General features: G+C 42.1%; 1 protein-coding gene across 12 annotated transcripts in view; it reads right to left on the bottom strand.

Annotated features, from left to right (window-relative positions):
- Pde4d (phosphodiesterase 4D) overlaps window positions 1–16,294 on the bottom strand; it is a 1,527,171-nt gene that overhangs the window by 46,103 nt on the left and 1,464,774 nt on the right. For 9 of the 12 annotated variants that reach the window (XM_004623069.2, XM_004623068.3, XM_004623070.2 and 6 more), the window contains one exon: window positions 15,966–16,078. In XM_004623069.2, coding sequence (XP_004623126.1) covers window positions 15,966–16,078 — 113 coding nt within the window. Of the gene's footprint in view, window positions 1–15,305; window positions 15,382–15,420; window positions 15,741–15,965; window positions 16,079–16,164; window positions 16,284–16,294 lie in introns of those variants that run through there. The other 3 variants (XM_004623076.2, XM_023708293.1, XM_023708309.1) reach the window with 3 other exon arrangements.

Raw genomic sequence — 16,294 nt, 5'->3', positions numbered from 1 at the left:
CGTTTGCCCATCCTGGATTTCTTCCACTGTTGTGTTTGTTCCACATCAGGTGAACGTAGATTAGTACACTGAGCTAATATCGTTTGTCAAAAGACACTCTTTTAAAACCCTTTCAAATTGATTTGAGTCTATAGCTGTAATAGCCTGAAAGTGCCCGATCTCATCAACAAGTGATTAGATTCTCGATGCGGCAAATAGAAGCACAGCTCAGGAATTGTGTCATGTTAGTTGTAACGAGCAGAGGAGTAGTTAAGATCTTCAACTATTTATAAAATGAAAACACTACATGCCTACAGTGATCCACAATTGAATATAAACAATGATAGCTTGGGCTGTCAGCTTCCCCTACAGCTCAGCAAGCAAGTATATAAGTTTAAACACACGAACTTCCATTTAGGATGCAAAGAGAACATGGCAAGCACACAGCTTTGATAACCTCCAGAACACTAGTCCTGATAATTCACAGCACTATCTTTCCCCAAAACTCACAGCAAAAAGTAACCAACGCTAAAATTTATTGTCTGCCGTATGCTGAGTACTCTGCGGATATCTCATTTATTCAATGAGTCCAGTTATTACACATTGTCATTTTGCAGATGAGCCTTACGGCCTGAGCTATTAACGCCCTGCGGGCAACACCCTAGTAAAAGCCGCCTCTTACCATGTATCCAATCTTGATGGTTGCGGGTCTACAGGGCATTTCTAGGTAAACCCATAGTAATTTCATAACTAAAAATTTAACTGTGATATTGTCTAACAATCCACAATCCAAAGTCACTTCTGATGACTTTTCCACCATTATCTTGTCATTTGAGTTTAGAATTTCATATTCTCCCATTATTGCAGGCCTCCCCCACCAAATACTCTTTATCCAATCTCCCTTGCCCATGCAACTGTTTTCCTTTCTATTCCTTTTTATTCAATTTCAGGTCTCTGTCCCTTCAGAGCCTAACTTTCCCATGGATTCTTCTTGCTGTAACTATTTCCCCTCGATGCAATCCACACTGCAACAGCACCTCCAGATTCAACCTTCTAGTAGCACGGCATTGATGTTTTCCTTATAATCAAGAGCAAAGGCTCTTCAGAATTGATAAGATCATTGCACGTGGCTTCCAGTGGCAATGAAGGCAGTCTGCATTGTAGCCCAGTCTACATTTATCACACTTTCCTCTGGTCCTATAATTGGATTCTCTGTTCCAGAAAGGCTCACACTTGCAGAATCCCAAAAACCTTCCATTCTCCAGAACATAAACCTCAATTGGCAAGAGGCCCCACCCTGCCCAGCCTCCTCCAGAACCCGGAATCCACACTGTCACTTCCTGGCAACCTGTATGACTCCTCAACATTCAAGCATAATTTTTTTTCTTTCATTTATTTTTTTTCTTTTACTAGTACTTGTCTGCATTACATGACAGTGTTCATCTGGAGATCTAGTACATGCAAGCAACATATCTGATTTCTTTAGACCCCTCCTCTTCCCTCTTGCCATCTCTGTCTCCTTCCCATCTGCAAAAGATATGTGTCTGATGTTTCCCAGTCGTTTCAGTACGGGGTGCTGAGTGCACTCTGAATTTCTCTCCGGGACATGAACACCATGAAGTACCACACTGTCCATGGCAGCACACAAAAGTTTTGCGTGTTGAGCTACACTTCTTAGTGGTATGTCTGTTCTGTGTATCCATCTATCTATGTGTCTACTTATATACTCATATAGAAAAATCTCAGTTCACTTTGAAGAAAGTCAGAACAGCAGAATGTCCTTCAATAAACAGGCTGAAACACAAATCCTTCCTGAAGGCTTAAATATTGGACCGTGTCTGTCCACAGTCAAAAGTACAACCAAAACCAAAAGCTCCTGATGACTTATTTCCCATATGAAAGTGGGGTCTGATCTAGAGAATGATGGGGATCGAGTGCCTATAACAAAGACACAAATTAAACATAGTGTTCAAAAATGATATTCACAATAAAGACTGGAATTAGAATTCTGTGTCTCATTTGACATTCACAAGATAAAGCTGTGGCAAATTAATGCGGGACTCGTTTGTTCTGAATAACATGAGCTCTCCTGCTCCTTGAGCCCTCATCTGTAAAACAAGGTGAACACGATGGTCTCACACATCTCCAAGGACTTTGGGAATTTAAAAAATAAGTTACTAAGTGAAACCAAGTCTGGCTGCTTTCTAGTATGCCGGAGAGTGAGTGGAAAAAGCGACCTGCGCAGTGACGCATTTCAACCCTTATAATAACTACACCAGTAGGCTTTCTACTCTCGTTGACTGTGTCTACTGGAAAGCTCATTATGGTTCTGGCTGTAGATCCCAGGTCATCTCATCCACTCTGCTTTCAGCTCGCTTGCAATTCCTGATGTGTGAAAGGACTAAAGAGTCTACGTTCCCTCTTCTTTCTACTTGCACTTGGAAGAGACTCTTACTATCTTGACACAAATGGATGTTTCACAGAACCAGAACAAGGATGTGGAGGGCTGGGAAAAAGCAAAGCCTAAGGACCAAGTTTTAGCCAGTGGTATGAAGATCTACACGGGACCCTCAAGTCCTAACACATCTGTATTGTAGCTGCCTTGATATATTTATTCTTTCAGAGTAATCCTAATTAAGAAGTCATTGAGAGTGACAGTAAAAATACGCTATCATAGGGTGCTAGGTAACCCAGCTAAAGTGTGGTAAACAAGCTCAGTGAGCACCATACTGGCAAGCTAGGAAGGTCCCATAAATCATGGTGACTAGGTATTAGGATTTCAAAGGCGCGCTCCGTAAGCTTTCTCCTAGACCTGTTGATTCAAGCCCCCACTGCATTGGGTTACCTATATGGCAGCATATAATGCTGACCTTTAAGTTTAAAAATAGTTCTAGTCCTCATCCCTGCTAAAGATAGGCTGCAGTGCCTACCACGTGTGCGTAGTACACTACATCCTTGACATAAGCTTTCATTTAATTTTCATGACAGCCCTGTGAGGTAGATTATGTGAGTCATGATTTACAGATAAAATAGAACTCAGCGAAACCGAAGTAATTTTATTATCCCACGTCAGAACTCGTGTGTGGTAGATTTGTTTTCAGAAGAGGAGTTGTAAAGCTTATCCAAATTTAGGATATTTAGAGCAGAATGGAAAAAGTTCACCTTTTCCACTGTCTGTTGTGTTCCATTTTACACTTTTAGCACTAAAAATAAGTTACAATACGCCAGGGGAAACTAGCCTGCGCTTATTTGGACACTAACTGCTTTCATCTGGGCAACCTGCATCTGTGGTCCTATTCCCCACCCCCAGGCAAGAGGCTCCCCAGGAATAATTAGCATTTGACTTCTGCAACCTATCCCTGCTGCTACTGGTTGGGACTCAAAGGGGCTGCAGGTAAGAGAGTAGATTCCAGCTATAGGTGCTAAGTGAGACTGGCGCTCTGGGAAGCACACTAGCCCCCTAAATCTCCTCTCCACAGGTGCCTCTGCCCCTCCCCCAGTACAGCAGACCATGGTCCCCTCACATACTCATACTCCCTGGCTGACTGGTCCAGTTTCTTTTTTCCTTCAGTGCTGCCCCAAGGGTCCCTGACAGAGGGATCTCACCATGCAAATTCTGAGGTAGAAGGACGGTTGGAACTTCAGGTGGCCAGTTTTGCCCAGCCAAGGGGAGCGCCGACACTAGGGTGTAGAACATGCATTCCACCTTCTCCCACCCGTCCCCTTCCTCACCACTGCCTACAATGTTCTTTCTCTCCTCCTTTTCTCCAGTCTTCCTCCCTCACCCTGTTCATGAGTCCATCTTCCCTTCCCACTCTGCCCCCAAGACAGCTGTCTAGTCTAGCCCTCAAATCAGAAAGGATTAACAGACATAACAAGGCACTGAGAATTAAAAAGTATACTAGATTTTTTGAAGCTATAAAATTAAGATAATAAACCAAGGGACAGGAAGTCAGCTCAGGCTTCAGAAGATGTCAAAGACTGAGCTCTCGAGAAGCCAGAACCAAGAAAACAACAGAACAAAATACCAAGATCATTAAAACCACACCACTGAGGGACAGGAGTGACCTGCCTGGCTCCAAATCCCAGGTAGGACTTGCGCAGATTGTCAGGGGCACCTAGCAGGTAGCAAGGCATCTTTGTTTCGTCAGCATGGTAAAGAGATGTGTCCTGTGAGGCAATCAGACACATCCATGAAGAGGCACAGAGGCAGAGCGCAGGTGCAGGTAGAGCCCCGCCTGGCAACACCAAGGCTGGGTCCTCCACTCCACAGACACAAGAGCTGTGCCCCTTCAGTTTGGGTTGGGTCAACTTGGGCTCCTATGCTCCCACTTCCCCCGTAGCGCCTGGGCATGAGGACAGGTGTCTCTGTCTGATTCTTCTGACAAACATCACGAGAACCCACTAAGCTGGTGACATTCCCACGAGGACGAGAGACTTCAGGGCTACATCACAGGATGGGCTATTTTAAAAATTCTAAACATGCTTATACCTTCCTTGAACATACTCTGTACCATCTCTGTTTGCTTGTGCCCTTCCCATCACTGAGTTTTCTGCCAGGACGGCAGCTCATACCTTCTTCGGTCATGCGGCCTCCTTCTCCCACAGACTCCATTATTCTCTATTGACATCAGCGCCCTGAGAACCATCTCCCACCAGAATGGACTCCCTGAGCGCTTCTCCACCACTGTGCTCTGCTGGAGCTGCGGCCAGCCGGGCTCTGCTCCCATCCAACACGAGTAAAGGGAGAGAAAGACAGACCACAGGGTTCACCGTCAGCGGTCAGATTCCGCTGAAACTACTCTCGCTATTTTGGAATCCAGCACTCAGTAGGTAATTTGTTACAACACGGCTTTATCGTCCAAATATAATCCGAAAACCAATACTTATTCTTCTATTTTTTTCTACTCTGTTCCAATGCTACATGGAAAAAAATCATCATTTTTACACCTATAAGAATCAAGTCTATCTGAGCCTTGGAGTTTGATCTTTCAAAATGGGAAAAGTTCTTTTGCCATTTGATGTAATTGTTTCCAAGACTAAATTAGAAATTTAGGGTTTGAAGTATGAGAAAACCTATGAAATCATGCCTTACAGTAGAAGGTAGGATACCTACTGGAGTTTGCTGATCAGTTGTAGTCAGATTGTTTATATGTACCAAATAATGCAAAAGGAGTTAAGTTTTCCAGTGAATTTAACTTTGCAAATACATTTCTTTCATCTAGTCCGATTCAGTCTGTAATAATATAAGCTCAGTCTGTTTTGCCTTTTCTTCTGTGTAGGCTTTCGTTGCTTTACTTTAGAAATTAGAAATTATTCTAGGGCAGTTGGCAGCAAACCTACGGCACACGCGCTGCGGCCTGCTATTTGGTATCACTGAAAGTTCCAAAAGGTACACCATCTCTGCACAGGGTATCACTTTTCCTTATTCTTCTATAATTAATTCTAGGGGAAAAAAATGAAGATTTTTGACTCAAACGTTATCTTCCAGGAGGAAATAAAACAAACTTATTGGTTTCATTCTTATCACAGCACATTGCTGAGACCTGAACAGCTGGAAAAAAAAAAAAAAAAAAAAGGATAGGTCCTTAGTTTAAAAAAATACAACACAAACTAGTCAGCAAATATTCACTGAACACCTTATCTATGAAAGACAATGAGAAAAACTCTCAAAGTTTTCCAAAACTTGTCTTAATTTTTTTTTTTTTTTTTTCGGAACCGGGAATTGAACTCAGGCCCTTGCGCTTGCCAGGGGAGCGCTTATTCCACTGAGCCATCTCCCTGACCCCTTAATTTTTTAATATTGCTTTAACCAAAGCAGTTTTTTAACTGCTGGCAGTCTTTAATCTCTTTTCTCAAATGGAGCTTTTCCACAAATAATGAAATGACACCTCTATCTCTTTAAATCACCTATCTTTTTGTCCAAAACTAGAAAAGCCCTTTCAAATTGGGAGTCTGTTTTTTTCCCAAGTTTTTGCTATGAGGTCCACTGTTAAAATGGTACTTCATTTTAAATATCCTGAAACACCTAAAAAAAAATCAGCAAGTAAGACAGAATCTTTCTTACTCAAAAAAGTATTTCTTTTCTAAAACAGAATTGACATAAATGCATAAAAAACTCACCTTACTAGAAATGTTACTTTCTTTGTCATTCTGTATAATTCTGTATAATTTATAGTTCTTTAAAAAAGATACATGATCTTGTGTGTTTCTTTTTCCCCCTCTCTTTGATTTCCTACTGTACTGAACCTTCTTTAATGAGTTTGGATTGTAATGATCAGATAAAATTCAGAAGAGAAAAATAAAACACTTGGATAAATCCTCCCAAAACACTTCAAAGAGTATTTCTTTAAATATATACTTATTCATAGTTGTCTAAAACAGAAACATAGCAACAAAAACATGACTGCACAGAGAGAGCGGCCGTGAAATCGGCCCGTTATCTTCTGAAATGGGGAAGGCACACATTGGCCTGAACTGATTCCAACATGGCAGCTGCCTCTTGGCCTGGCTGCTATGCACTCACGGCCGTCATTCCTGTCCTTTCTACTCTCCAGAGCTGTTTACGACAGGCGGAGGTGTTTCCTATTATGGTGTCTATGTCTGCACGGCACACAACCTGCCAGGAACAAGAGCCAGAGGCTGCCACCATGGGGATTATGGTGCAGCAGGCCTGAGACGCTACCGAGAACACAAGCACACGCTGGGCGAAGCTCCACGGGGCTCGCTTGGGGCCACAAGCCAGAGGCATGCCCCGCCTTCCCAGGCCAGCAGAGCGCATTCAGAGAGGCCATTTTCAAACTAATCCAATGGTACTACTAACATAAGTATAAACGAGGAGAGTTTAAGACTCTATGGCTTTTATGTTTTTGCCTGTGGACTACAGACTCTTAATTTTAAATGAGGCTAATCTAGCATATGTTGTGATAAAATTTCTGGAAGATGAATATCCAAGCAGAACTCAGATTCTTAAGGGAGAAATACTCAGGACTCCTATCAATGAAGAAGCAGCACTTTCTTTAAAAGGAGGACTTATAATGCTCCAACTCTCTCCATCCAAGGCAAGAAATGGAATTTATACTAACCAGCCTCACATTCCTATGTACCAACTTATGAGACTGCCTACAAAATGTTACCTCGACACTCACTGGCTCTGGCCTAAGAGCAGTGTAGACAGCCTCCTCTGAAGACTAAGACAGAAGCAAACTGCTATTCTAAGAAGGCCATACACAGAATTCTTTGAAAGTCAAAAGAGGAAGATGCGCTGTATCTAAGAAAAGGGAAGGCTAGGGGAAGACAGGACAAAATCAGCTTTCAAGAGGAGGGAGCATTCCACATGGGCATCAAAAAATTCCCTGTTTTAGCATAGTATTAAATTTTCTTTTTTGGTGGTCCCAGATCTCAAACTCAGGACCTTGCACTTGCCAGGCAAGCACTTATTCCACTGAGCTATCTTCCTGGTCCAGTATTAGATTTTTAAAAAACTTGTGAAGAACATTCGGGCACTCCCACGCTCACCACAGCCAGCGGCCCCTACTGTTCACACTTTCTAATACTCAAGCACATTATCACGTTCTTGAGCCAATATTGATACTGTTACATAAAGTCCATACTATATTTACGTCTCCTTAGCTTCTATCTAATGAATGTTCTTCTTCTGCTCCAGAATCCAGTCCAGGTGTCATATTATATACACTTGTCATTTCTCCTTAAGTTTCTCCTGGTTTAGAGTTTCCTGGTTTTTTTTTATTTTTATTTTTATTTTTATTTTTATTTTGTTTTGTTTAAATAGCAGGGATTGAACTGGAACCTTGTGCATGGCAGTCAGGTGCTTAGGCCACTGAGCTGTCTCCCAGACCCTTTCCTTGGTTTTGATAATCTTGACAGTTTTGAGAGGCTCTGGTCAAGTATATAATAAAGTAACTCTCAACTGAAATTTACCTGACATTTTCCTCATCAGCTTGGAGTTACATGTTTTTGGTAAGAAAAAAGTCTCAAGGTGCCATTTTAATCAGATCATATATAGTACATACTACTAACACAACTTATCCCTGTAGAAGTTGATCTTTTTATTTTTGCTCTTTAATTTTTTTGGTGTTAAGGACCAAGCCCAGGACCTACTATTTGCTAGGCAGGAATTCTACCACCGAGTTCAATCCCCAGCCCCAGAACTGATTCTGACGACCTGTTGAGATGGTATTTGTCAGGTTTCTCTCACAGATAGTCACATAAAAAGCCAAGCCAGTTTGATGGGCTACATTGTAAAATTATACAAACCAACAGAAGATAAACTCTAAAAATAGAAACAGAGAATAAAAACCATACAAAGCCAACTGGCTGTGTAAAAGCCACTGAGGGTAGCTGTGTACAGGAAATAGCACAAGAGGCCTTCCTGGGTAGCTGACCTCCTTAAGCCACCTTTAGAAGCTCTGCAGGACAGGATTCAGAAGCACAACCAACTCCCCTCTCTTATCTTGCCACAAAATATGAAAAAAAAGGCTAATGATATTCTTTTATCTACGACGTATGAGTACCTACTGTGTTTCAGTTTTCCTAATTATCTCCTTTTCACTCAAGGATACCAGCTATTTACCAGACAGCGTTGCCCTGATGACAAGACCTAACTAAAAAATAGAATTCAGCTGTAATTAATAGCTAGCCGTTACCAAGGTGATGGACAACATCCTGCAGGGGAACAGAACTCTCTATTCTCTTCCTTGGCTGCTCCATAACCGCAGGGAAGGCAAGGATGGACTGATCCCGGATGGCATGCTTTAGAGTTAGGTCTCATTTCGGGGGGAAGTACAGACTACAGGAAAACACGGAAGCACGGAAGGGAAAGTGGTCCGATTTACATCCAGCAGAAGGCACAAATGGATTTAACAAAAGTAGTCCTGCTAAAGGCAGCTGCGCTACATCTAACAGGATATTCTACCCGAGCAATGGCTGCCTAACAAACCGAAGGTTTCTGCTAAGGAGACTTGCCCCAGTTCTCCTTTGTGAGACACTTGAATTGATGGTAGAGGGAGACATCTCCAAAGTTGTTTAAACCAAACGTATCTAACAAGAAAATGGGAATACTGTGTTGATGCTGAAGTAGAGGACTGTGTCCAAAGTACATCCAGTGTCCCCGGGGCACAAGCAAAATGCTTTCTGGTGGTGCTCCATACATGAGTGCTTCTTCATTTGGTCATAAAGTAAATTCGGTCTGTTTTAGAAAGGAACCTCACACCCATGATTGATTTATCCTGCAAATCACTTTTAAAGTAAGGTATTCAGGTGGATATTTACATTTTAAAATAGAATACTTTAAAATCTTTAACATATACTAGCAGAAATGACAAAGTTTGAGTTAACACTAACTTAGACTATAATTTCTTACAGAAGAGAAATTAGAACTATTATGTTCTTTTAAAAATTTTTTTTTATTTTTGTATTGTAAGGAAGGGTCTATAAGGTGTTCAGGGTCTCACTACTAGATTGGTCTCATAGTGATCCACCTGTTTACAGTCTCCCAAGAGCTGGGAATACAGGCTTGCGCCACCATGCCCAGTCTCAATTGCTGTCTCAGTGTACCCTGGGGGCAGGGCCAGCATGGCAGGCCCGGGGATTGAACCCCCAGCCCCTGTGCTTGCTTGCAGGCATTTTAATCCGCTGAGCTCTTTGGCTGGCCCTAGAACTATTCGCTCAGACGGGTAAGCATGTATAAATCATGCAACACCCAGTATGTGTTCGGTACCAAACATGTTCGCATGCATATAGCAAACACTCCCAAAGCTACTCAGAGAAGTAAAGCTCGCTGAGCTTCAGAGAAGGCACACTGCCCAAAACACCAGCTAGGAAGAGAACAGGGTGGAATATGAAACACAAGTTCAGCTGACAAAAAAAAAAAAAATCTATTTTCCTTCCATTCTGCAGAGCTGCCATAAAAACCACGGACAATATTCTCTAAGACTGTATTACGACCACAGCTGGTAATCCAATTTAATTTCCTAACAAACACAGAAGAATTGCTTGTTGCTGAAGCAAATATAAAGGGCTACGGTGAATGAAAGAAAATGCCTTTTTCGATGCCTTTCAAATTAATATGAATACTAAGATAAAGGGCTGCCCATTTTTCTGTTTGCCGTAAAGATCTTAGACCAACTGTGACAACTACTGGAAGTGTCAGGTGTGTGTGTGTGTGTGTGCGTGTGTGTAATTGTTTTGTTTTGTTTTGAGATAGGGTCTTGCAGGCCGGTCTTGAGCTCACTTTGTAACCCAGGCTGGTCTCGAACTCACAATGATCCTCCTGCCTCAACCTCTGTAGTGCTGGGATTGCAGGCATGGCCACCAACCCAGCGAGTTGTTATATATAACAAGCCCCTGCAGTGTAAAGTTTTAAAAACAAGTTACGTGCTGCTCTGGCTGAACAAGAAAAATATCAAACTATATTTTTTATTGAGCAACTGAGCACCGTGACATGAGTCTTAGTTCATATCTCTTACGTATTTGTACCCTACGTCACAGCTACCATCTACATGAATGTTCCAGAAATCTTCCTGAATTGAACCAAAGCACTAGCTCACTATGTGTATCCTTTTTTCTTTTTTTTTTCAATACCGAGAATTGAACTCAGGACCCTGCGCTTGCCAGGCAGGCTCTTCTTCTACTGAGCTATCTCCCCAGCTAGCTCGCTATGTGTTTGAGGAAAAAGAGACTTGTTTATCCTCTTGTAACATTGATAAAAGTTATTTTATCACAGCTAAACCTCAAATTTTGAAATTTTTTTAAAAAGCCAGCTCAAAATGCTGTTAAATAGAACTTGCAATTTTCCCATAGATCAACATACAAGCAATTTTTCTGGTAATAATTGACTTACTAATCATAAAAATGAGAGGTTTTAGATAATTAAATGTTAGGGACAGTGCTATTTCAGTTTCCTGACACTGAACAGTGGCACAGGAAGTTAGCTGATGGCAATAGAAATGGTGTTGCTTACACTTTACTATCTTGCTCACTTAAAGTAAGACCTTACTGCTCAGTGAAACAATTCATTTTTTTATGTATTTTGTACAAGGTCTCGCTGCACAACTTGGACTCATAGTGATGCTCCTGTGAAACAAAATTTTTATTGAAAACATTTCCCTAATATTCAAAGCAAAAAAAAAAGCATTTTGTCTTTATTAACAAGATGAAAGAAAAGATACCAACTTAAAATATAAGTTAAGTAGTTTCTATACTTACAAAAGACATGTTCTTTTAAAACTTAAAAGCTTTGCTTTGGGTGCATTAAGTCTTAATAACTCTTTTTCTAAATGTCAAATATATTTTAAAGCAATTTACTGTTTTCACTGTATAAACTGTTACTTCCACGCTTCTTAGCGAAGTTCAACCTTTACTGCTATTTTAAATCATCTCACACCTCTGCAGTGGTACAGTGCTGTCATATTAGGCCACTTCCACCAGTGTCCCATGTGCCTTCCACCTGGAAAACAATTGATGAGCATCACCTGAAGCGCTTCCTACAACGTGTGCTGACAGTCACAGAGCAGCAGGGGGAGCAGCCAGAAAGGTCCGGAGCAAAAGCAACCCAGAAAAGCACCTTTCATTGACAGGCAACAGAAAATTGCCAAAGATACTGGTTCAAAACAAAATGCAGGACCAGGGATATAGCTCAGCAGCTCAGCGCCTGCCTGGGAAGCCTAAGGTCCTGAGTTTGATTCCCTGTACCAAAAAAAATAAAAAGAAAAGAAAAGAAAAGCAAGAGAGAAATTCTACAAAGAAGTCCCGATCACATTTGCAAAGGTGGTCTAAATATTTCTAAAATAGCCTACAGAAGAACCGTAAGTACCTCAGAAGGAGTCGCACTTCTAACTTCAGGACAGACTTTTAGCTTGAAAGCCAAGAGTTCCCAGGAATGCCAGCTTCAGAACTGCTCCCCAAATTAGAGTAGAAACAAAATATATCTTTTTCATGATGTTAGGTTTTAGGTAGTACTCAAAATGACTTTGTTTTCTCCTCCAAACTTCACTGCACTTACAAAGACCTGGTGAAATGTACAAAAGGATTAAATTATAGGGTTCTAGGGCCTAAAGTCTTTGAAAGACCTGATGTCTGGACTGTGGTCGTGCCCCCCAGCTTCATCTCCCACCCTCGTACACTTTCCACAGCAGAAAGAAACTACTACTATGAAACTACTCTGCACCCAGAAGTACTTTACTAAAAGTGTACTTAGCCTTTCAAGACCTACACATAAGGATAGAAAAGTGCCCACCAGCACATGATGCTATGCATATTCCAAAGGTTAATAAGGGCTGTCTTTTCAGTTTTATGGCAAAATTTTTCAAAATATATTTAGTTTTTCTACCTGGAATTCTAAATTGAAGAAAATTTAAGAAAACACTACACTTCTAACTAAAATTTCAAAGTGTTCTAGCAGTTACCTAAGAATTATACTTCAAGAAACTTAAAATGTCTATCATAAATTAATGTATTTACTACAGGGCCTACAAGGTCCAACTACACGGATTGGACTCTAGTGAGCCTCCTGTTTTCAGCCTCCCAAGCTCTGGAATGACAGGCAAGCACCACCAGGCCCAGTCTCAGTTGCCATCTCAGCACACCCTGGAGTTGGGGCTGGCATGGCTATCATAAATTATATCTGAATAGTAAAAACAAATTTAAAAACCCATTTTAGCACAAGAGACAATCAATAAAGTTTCACCGAAAGCCTAGGTCACCAAGGTATAGTGCCTATCTTTGTCACATACCATTTTAGCTGATCACTTTATACACCATTTTGAACTTTCACATTAAACTTACGCCCATATTTTGCCAAGGAGACCAAAACTAAAGAAGTTTAAGCCATTTTTTTAAAAAAAAAAAAAACATAACAAAGTCAGGAACAAGTGGAATAAAACCATGATTGGACTTTCAGGTCTGCACATCTCAGCTCTTAAGATCCCAATGAAACTGCTCTCAGTTGTACCAATGAGGTTCCAAAGGAAATCTGTACAAATCTCAAGCTTATGAGGGTAAATGCTGTAGATTTAATCACTCAAATTAAATGCCATCTGGAATCTCTTGTCCTAGATGGTACAAGCATCCGACATGTATTTCAGCTAACCCTGCCTTATCCAAAATTTAAATAAGTTGTCCGGCCTCAGCACCACCAGCGAACCACTAGGTACACCACAATACCAATACGGAAACTGCAGCGGGCTGTTTCTAGCCTCATTTTTAACTACTGTTTTAGATTTTTATTATTAAGATGTTTACAATCTGTTACTTCTTAATATTTTTTTAATCTGTTAGGAGTAAAATTAAAAGAAAAAAAAAAACACAAAAAAGAAACGAGAACAGAAAAAGTGTCTTAATTTTTCAAAAGCCCAAACGCAATAAACTGAAAACACTGACAGAATGAGTGTCAATAACAGTAATATCTAGAGAACAATGTTTCTGATTTATTCATTCATACTGTGGAGACATCAACAACTGGACTGGATCAGGAATCCAGCGGTGTGTTCCTAGGCCAGACGGAAGGCCACCGGCAGAGACCTCCTCTCAGCTGTTCCAACTCATCTCTTAGCTCTTGACCCTTGCTTCTAGCAGAAGGGAAACTTGATGACCTTTATCAAGAGCTTTGCTTTCTAGGCTAATCCTTTTTCATGGACACAAGGCCACGTGAGTATCATGCGAATTTAAAGGTGAATGGGGCTGGCCAAATAGCTCAGCGGATTAAAGTGCCTGCAAGCAGGCATAGGGGCCCAGGGGTTCAATTCCTGGGCCTGCTGTGCGGGCCCCAGCACTGGGGTACGTTGAGATAGCAATTGAGACTGGGCGTGGTGGCGCACGTCTGTAATTCCAGGCTCTTGGGAAGCTGTAAACAGGTGGATCACTATGAGTCTGATCTAGTAGTGAGACCCTGAACACCTTGTAGACCCTTCTCTAAAATGCAATAAATAAATAAATAAAAATAGACAATAAAGGCGAATGAATTTAAGAAGAAATGAATGGCCTAGACACGAAGTTTAAGCAGCAGCTTCAGCTGTGTTAGGCTTCATTTTCAAAAGTGTCAATAATCTCCCAACCACAAGGCAGAAACCCAGCTAGCATGACCACATTCTGAAAAAGCTTTCTCACCCTACCTATTTCACTTCAACCAAATAAACCCAGTTCCCCTACTAGCCCTGTAAACTGACTCAAATTTGAATTTAGAAGCCTACATACACAATGAAGATTTAAAAGAAAAAAATAATATTTCTCTCTTATTTGGTGCTGTGAAAGAGATACATCTTAAGGCGTTACTATGACTTGAAGTGTTTCTAATTCCAAAGTATAGATAAACTACTTCACAGGTGAAGTCATTGAACAGTACCCAGTTACAGTGCACGTCAATTTTCACACTGAGCACAGGGACTTAGGGCAAGTAGCTATAGCAGTTGAAGATCATTGTGCTGAAGAAGTATTGTCAAATCATCTTGGAAACATTAACCAATGTGTGTGTTTTTTTAGATGCCTGCAGATTCCGCTCTGCCTTTGATGACAAAAAAATCAACCAGGCCACTGAGAACTTGGGCCCACCACAGAGCAGCTTCCCTGAGTCCTTAGGACACCGAGGATAGCAGCCTATGTCGACTGCTACTATAAATCAAATTATGAAAAATGACTAACATTTTATAAAAATGAAACTTTGAGTCAAGCATAGTCCTCAATAGAGGAAGAGCCTAATAAAAAAGTAATCACTCCTCATTCTAATGAAGAACCATGCCAAATTTAGAAATGAACTAAAAGGACAAAATAAACTCCAAGTATCTCACATATGTCAAAGGATGGGTCAAAGTGCAAATGGACAGGTTAGTCACCTGCAGGCAGGATGCAAGGGAGCTCCTTTTATTTACTTGAGGCCAAGTTTTCATTTAAACAATGCTATCTATGTAAGCAATGTTAACAGAAATGATAAGCCAGTGCTAACGATTTTTTGTAAAAACTGCAGGAGGTAAAAAAAAAAAAGTGAGAAAGGTATTTAAGAAAGCTTTCAGGCATTGAAGAAAGGCATCACTCAGTGATAGACCTGTACACATGCACAGTGAAATGGCATAACCTTCTTGACCTTGCCAATGGGTGGCCCCAAACAAGTGCCTTTTAGAGGCAACTATTATTGTCACACATAACGGCCCCTACCCCTGAATCCTTCAGCCATCTGCCTCTGACATGATCATACTCCCTTTCCTGTCCCTTCAGGCAGCCATTAAAAACATACAAAATTCCGATTATTCCCTTGCACAAGCAAAGACACAAAGGACAGGAACTGCAAAGAAAATAGAGCAAAAGTAAGACAGTACCTCGCCTCCAGGCTATTTCAAGGCTGTCTCCGACTGCAGTCACTGGTCACCCCCAGATCCCATCATTGCCAAGAGAAGCACCTTAGCACACACGCCCAGCAGAAGCCTACGGTACCTAAATGACCTCAGGCTCTGGGCTTCTCTTCCAGCTCTGAAGCCAACAGAGACAATGATCAACATGCACCTTCCAACTTCATTCATGTTCCCACGGACCCGTAATACACAAAGGCTCGGTTCTTGCAAGCCAGCCAGAGAACTAGAGAAACTGAGCGAAGGTTCCAAGTTCAGCAAACTCTTTGGAGTCTGAAGGCAGTAGGTGGTGGCCTCCGCGAGATCTCATTGACGCGCTGCAACTCTTATTTCCGACCAGGAATCCCAAGAATACCTATAAATACGCACCGCCAACTGACCCTACCGGATTTCTGCTGCAGAGGCAAAGTGTCACTTAACAGCCCCGTGTCTTGGCGCCTCTCAATCAAACTATGTCAAAGTTGCTTTTGCAAAATGTGTGATTTATCTACAGTGAATGGAAGAGGGAAGGAAGGCACAGACCTAGGAACCTCCCTCCAAGGCAGCGAACCAGCTACTACGCAGTAAAGGTGACCCAGATCGCTGGGTATTTCCCCAGTGTGGGATGGGGACAGGACAGTCAGGGCTTACCTTGTTCGAGGCCATCTCACTGACCGAGTGCCTGGTCTGCAGGGTCTCTAGCTGGTCCAGACACCAGTCCAGCTCCTCCAGGGTCTCGCTGGCCAGTTTCTGGTAGGCCTCCTCTGCGAAGAGACAGGGAAAGGGGGGCTCAGTTCTCAAGCGCTTCGCGGGCCCGCCGGCGAGTTCAAGGGGGGCCATGGTGCCGTACCCCGCCATGCTCAGGCTCGGGCGCCCGGTGCCCGCACATGAGGGCTGCTCCTTCATAGTGCCCGGCCCGGCGGTGTGCCGGGGACCTGGGCTGCGCCCGCGGGGCGACCGGCGGCGGGGCTGCGCGGCGG

Source organism: Octodon degus, unplaced genomic scaffold (genome assembly GCF_000260255.1).
Source record: "Octodon degus isolate 3935 unplaced genomic scaffold, OctDeg1.0 scaffold00001, whole genome shotgun sequence".
Lineage (NCBI taxonomy): Eukaryota > Metazoa > Chordata > Mammalia > Rodentia > Octodontidae > Octodon > Octodon degus.
This window is presented reverse-complemented; position numbering and strand designations above follow the sequence as displayed.